Consider the following 5,823-nt stretch of genomic DNA (forward strand, 5'->3'; position numbering starts at 1 on the left):
CATCATTGATGTTTCTATCTCTCTCACCCTCTCCCTTCCTCTCTAAAATCAATAAATTGATTTTTTAAAAAATCTATACTAATAAAAGCGTAATATGCTAATTAGACCGGACAGCCGAACGACCTTCCGGACGTCCTTCTGGACAAAGCTGCCGCCGCAGGGGCCAAGGCAGAGGCAGTTAGGGGCGATCAGGCAGGCAGGCAGAGTGGTTAGGGGTGATCAGGCAGGCAGGCGAGTGGTTAGGAGCAAGCGGTCCCAGGTTGTGAGAGCGATGTCCTGCCAGTTTAGGCCCGATCCCGACATCTCCCGAGGGGGTCCTGGATTGCGAGAGGGTGCAGGCCGGGCTGAGGGAATTTCGTGCACAGGGCCTCTAGTATATATATATAATGGAAATTTGGCCTGTGGATTAAAGGGTCCCAGCTTCGATTCCGCTCAAGGGCACATGCCCGGGTTGCTGGCATGATCCCCAGTAGGGGGTGTGCAGGAGGCAGCCGATCAATGTTTCATTCTCATTATTGTTTCTATCTCTCTCTCTCTCTCCCTCTCCCTTCCTCTCTGAAATCAATGAAAATATAATTTTTAAAAAAGAAAGAAAGAAAAAGAGAAACTGATGGTATCCACAGTGTTGAAAGAGCAGCCTCGTTATAACTCGGACAACTCCTGCTTCCTTGAAATAGTGTGGGCGTTCCTTAGTCTTCCCCTGTCTACCTGGCACGTTGTTAACATTAAAAGTAACGTGCTTGAAAACTGGAAATGTGTCTGAATTCTCTGCAACAGCATTTGCAGCAGAATTGTAAAAGTCTAGTTCCACGTGGCAGTGTCATTCCCAAACCAGGGCCCATCTTCTTCTATAATAAAAGGGTAATATGCCAATTGACCGAACTGCAGAATGACTGGTCACTATGATGCACACTGACCACCAGGGGGCAGACGCTCAATCCAGGAGCCAGGCTCGCGACTGGCGAGTGCAGCGGTGCAGGCAGCAGTGCTAAGGATGTCCGGGGAGCGGGCCTAAGCTGTCAGTCGGATATCCCCCAAGGGCTCCTGGACTGCGAGAGGGCGCAGGCTGGGCTGAGGGGCCCCCCGCCCCCACCCTCCAGTGCACGAATCTTGTGCACTGGGCCTCTAGTAGGAAATAAATATCTGCACACCTAACACAGCCTCGCCAACTCAATGAGTGAATGTTAAGTGAATAATAATCACATGTGTTCCTTGGTAAAAGCCACAAACGGATTACTTTATCCAGCATCAACTGCATTTCTAGCTGCTGTCCGTGGAGGTCTGTAGGAAGGGAGTGGAGTTTCTGCTATTTTGAAGGCATTGTTTTTGAAAGCCATGTCAGAATAGAATTTGGTCGGCTGCTTTTTAGTAGAAAAAGACGTGTCATTACTCCTGGTGATTTTGTTCTCAAGCCATCGCATAATTACTATCCCTAACTCACACTTTAAAGAAAGGAATACTAATTAATGCATTTTAAATCTGTGCCTTCCTTCAGATTGTAATATTCATTGACGACCTGAATATGCCGGAAGCAGATAAGTACGGAGCACAGCCACCCCTGGAACTGATCAGGCAATTACTGGACTTGGGAGGAGTTTTTGATACGGAAAAAATTGCGTGGAAGGTAAAGTTCACGTTTAATATTGTTGAAACGTGGGGCTCGGGGTGCAGACTTCTTCTCGTGGGTCCTTGTCCGACGAAGATGAAGAATAAATTCGTGGGCTAACAGGTTTCTTTAATAAGAATGTAGAAGTTTAGTGGAAGCATATACAAACTCCATCTGGGCAGAGGGGTCCCCTTTGGGGAGGGGCCCCCAAGTGGGAAAAGCCTGCTCTCTCTCTCTCTCTCTCTCACTCCCTCTCTCTCTAATGGGAAAAAAAATCTAAATCCAAAAATCACTGTCCACGGACCCATTTCGTTCCCCTTCCCCTTTCCCTCTTCCCACAGAATATTCAAGATCTCTCCCTCGTGGCAGCTTGCATGCCTCCCGTGGGAAGGGGGGACATCAGCCCACGCCTCCTCAAACACTTCTCCGTCCTCGTGTTGCCTCATCCTCCACAGAGCGCCCTGCGGACTATTTTCCAGGTACCGCGCCCGCCTCCTGTCTGCTGGGGGGAAGAAAAAGTAAATTTCCTGCTGCGAGGGGAACTCTGAGACCCTCACATCCCTAATGTGAACGAACGTTCTCTGAAGGGGACAAGTTTTATTTCTCCCCTTCCATCTTCTGGCCTCTTATAATTCGCCTCTCCATTTCAAAGACATAGTTCAGGGTGTGTTAAGCAACACGTGGGCACTTGCTCATGGATGTCTACGGCATAGATTCCAAGACTTTGTTGTCAGAAACTGTGACTGTCTCTGGGCTGGGGCTCGGGAAGCCGGCTTAACAAGCACAGCCCCTTTTTTGCTAGTGTCGAGTTATTCTTTTTCTTATAGGATCAAAAAGTAAGGAGAGAGAAAATTCTGAAATATCTTATTAGAAAAATGGCTTCACTCCGTGGAATCTCAGAGGGAAGGCTGGGGCCGGGCGGGGTGGGGGTGGGAAGAGATCAACCAGAGAACTTGTATGCATATGAGATGAACCCTCTGTCCCAGCGCACACATCTCCTTCTGCAGCAGGAATTGGCTGGAAATAGTCTGCCCTTACAATTTTCGGCCGCCTGAGTTACTCGATTTCTTCCCAAAGGTCCATTTGGGAATGTATTTCTCCATCCATAACTTCACACCTGAAGTTCAGAAAAGTAAGGATCACATAATATCTTGTTCTCTCGCTATATACTATCAAGTATGTCAGAATATGCTGACGACGCCAACGAAGTGCCACTACCTGTTTAATCTCCGGGATATATTTAAGGTTTGTCTTAAAATTCATTCTCTGGCTCACTCTTCATCAGCGGTTCTCAACCTGTGGGTCGCGACCCCTCTGGGGGTCGAACGACCCTTTCACAGGGGTCGCCTAAGACCATCGGAACACACATATGTAATGACATATTGTTTTTGTGATTCATCACTATGCTTTAATGATGTTCAATTAGTAACAATGAAATTGGGGGTCACCACAACATGAGGAACTATATGAAAGGGTCGCGGCATGAGGAAGGTTGAGAACCGCTGCTCTTAATGTTTAAGATGGGGGAAATGTCATTTTACTGAGTTGATTCTCTGTCTCTCACTCTCTCTCCTGTCTCTCTACCCCTTCCCTCTCTTCCTCTCTCCTTCCCTCCCTCTCATTGATATTTTCAATATTAAATTGTTAAAAGGGGCAAAAAGGGAAGTTCAGATTGATTGGTTTTGCTGTGTATTAGCAGCTTACGCATGAACCAGTTACCAAGAATCATTAAAATAATTCCAGGCAGAGAATGCCATGATAAAACCACGTGAGGCTGTTAGAATACTGGCTACGATTCTCAGCAGGGAAAGAAATGGCAAGGTGTTGCTCAGTGGATAGAGCGTCGGCCTACGGACCGAAGGGTCCCAGGTTCGATTCCGGTCAAGGGCACGTGCCCGGGTCGAGGGCCCGGTCCCCCCCTCCGTGTGAGGCGTGCAGCCTGTTTGGCCACCTCCTTCCAGCGGGTGGCTAACGGGGTGTTGTTTTCCCACCCCCGCCAGCTCCTCCTGGGGCTGCTGCAGGCTGACAGGGCTGTCGTCGACTCCAAGGAGATGGCCGCCCTGTTCTTCGTCCACGAAGCCGCCCGGGTGTTTCACGATCGCCTGGTCGAGCACGCGGAGAAGTGGCTCTTCTACCAGTTTCTCTCGAAGGAGCTGGAGAACTACTTCCAGGTAAACGCGCATCTATGCACCCTTTTCAACGGGGTCCCGGGCAGACGCGTTTCTGTTCAAGTGCACAGACGTGTCTGTGACATTCATGACAGAAATGTTAGGCAGTGTGTTACATGTGATAGCTCGATGTGCCGGGCCTTTAAAAAACGTCCCATAGCCCTAGGCGGTTTGGCTCAGTGGATAGAGCGCCGGCCTGCGGACTGAGGGGTCCCGGGTTCGATTCCAATCAAGGGCACATGCCCGGGTTGTAGGCTCAATCCCCAGTAGCGGGAGTGCAGGAGGCAGCCAGTCCATGATTCTCTCTCATCATTGATGTTTCTCTCTCTCCTTCCCTCTCCCTTCCTCTCTGAAATCAGTAAAAACGTATTTTAGGGAAAATTGTACATATTACTCATTTTGATCTCCGTAGCATCCCTGTAGCATAGGTCCTGTTACTGTCCCCTTTCACAGGTAAAGAAACTGAGGCAGAGTGAGGGTCAGAACACAGCTAGGTCACACAGCGAGTTAAGTGGTAGCCTCATGATTCGAACCCGGGATATCTGACTCCAGATACTCTCTTAACCATCTCGCCGTACTGCCCCTCAGCCTTCCTTCAGCCACTGCCAAACACATGTCTCCCCACGCACCTGTTAGGAATTTCCAGTGCAAACACCAAGCCAGGTGGGTGCTGAGACCTGCCTGGAGCCGTGGGGCCCCCTGGTGCCCGACAGGCCTCTGCACACGTCACGGTGCTGGGGCAGGGAAGGAAACACGGCTCCTCTCTACCCGGCTTTAGGGGGAGGGAGACAGACTTGAAAGAGAAGGGAGCCCATGACCTTGGCCTGAAAGGTAGGCAGGAGTTCACCGTGGGCCCCGGAAGCCAGTGTGGGAGCTTGCTGGGCTGTAGAGGTCATTAGCAAGGGGAGGTTTTCCTTTCGGGTTGTCGGTGAGACCTCAGAATGGTATTTCCACCCTCGTCGCTTTGGCTCAGTGGATAGAGTGTCGGTCTGCGGACCGAAGGGTCCCAGGTTCAATTCCGATCAAGGGCACGTACCTTGATTGCAGGCTCGATCCCCCGACCCTGGGAGGCAACCAGTCGATGCCTCTCTCTCTCTTTCTTTCTGTCTCTCCCCCTCCCTTCCATTCTCTCTAAAAATCAATGGGAAAATATCCTCGGGTGAGGATTAACAAAAAACAGGGTATTTCCACCGCCGGGGTTCTGAAACGGGGAACCCGAAGATCCTCAGAGAGCCCTTCGATGAAACTGTCCTCCAATGTGTTTAGCTTCCTCTGTGGCCTTTGTATCTTGCTGTGTGTATTTCAAAATATTGTTCTGAGGAACCTTTGGGTTTCACTGCCAAAACGGGCCCAGGGCACAAAATAGGTGAAGAACCCCTGGGGCCTAGGCCTGGTGTGTCGAGCTTTGGGGATGCCGGCCTTACTGTTGATTTTGATGAGTAGACGTGGGCCGGTAACAGGTGCTATCGAATGATCGCCTCCCAACAGATCCAATGGACCAAAGAATCCATGATGAGCGACTCCACCGTCTTTGTGGACTTCCTGCGGATAAACAAGTCTCTTAGGAAAAAGATGTACCAGAACACCAACGACTACAACAAGCTGGCCAGGGTGCTCAGCGAGTTCCAGACCAAGATCCGCTCAACCTCAGAGGTAAAGGCGGAAAATGGTAGAAATGGTATACACGTATGTGTATGAGTTCATATATGAACACACACATCCTGTATAACAAAGAGCTAATATGCTAATTAGGCTGCACAGCGGACCAACCAGTGGGCGGGGCTGTGGGGCGGAGCCTCTTGCCGGAATTTCGTGCATCGGGCCGCTAGTATGACTATAAAATGTAATATCTTGCCGAAACCGGTTTGGCTCAGTGGATAGAGCGTCGGCCTGCGGACTGAAAGGTCCCAGGTTCGATTCCGGTCAAGGGCATGTACCTGGGTTGCGGGCACATCCCCAGTGGGAGATGTGCAGGAGGCAGCTGATCGATGTTTCTCTCTCATCGATGTTTCTAACTCTCTATCTCTCTCCCTTCCCCTCTGTAAAAAA

The 5,823-nt window shown here is 50.1% G+C and overlaps 1 protein-coding gene across 1 annotated transcript in view; it reads left to right on the forward strand.

Annotated features, from left to right (window-relative positions):
* The window catches only part of DNAH14 (dynein, axonemal, heavy chain 14), a 152,975-nt gene that overhangs the window by 93,720 nt on the left and 53,432 nt on the right, over positions 1-5,823 (forward strand). The window contains exons 42-45 of the mRNA XM_014539918.1: positions 1,496-1,624; positions 1,948-2,085; positions 2,684-2,851; positions 3,607-3,777. Coding sequence (XP_014395404.1) covers positions 1,496-1,624; positions 1,948-2,085; positions 2,684-2,851; positions 3,607-3,777 — 606 coding nt within the window. The remainder of the gene's footprint in view (positions 1-1,495; positions 1,625-1,947; positions 2,086-2,683; positions 2,852-3,606; positions 3,778-5,823) is intronic.

This window comes from Myotis brandtii, unplaced genomic scaffold (genome assembly GCF_000412655.1).
Source record: "Myotis brandtii unplaced genomic scaffold, ASM41265v1 scaffold231, whole genome shotgun sequence".
Taxonomy (NCBI): Eukaryota; Metazoa; Chordata; class Mammalia; order Chiroptera; family Vespertilionidae; genus Myotis; species Myotis brandtii.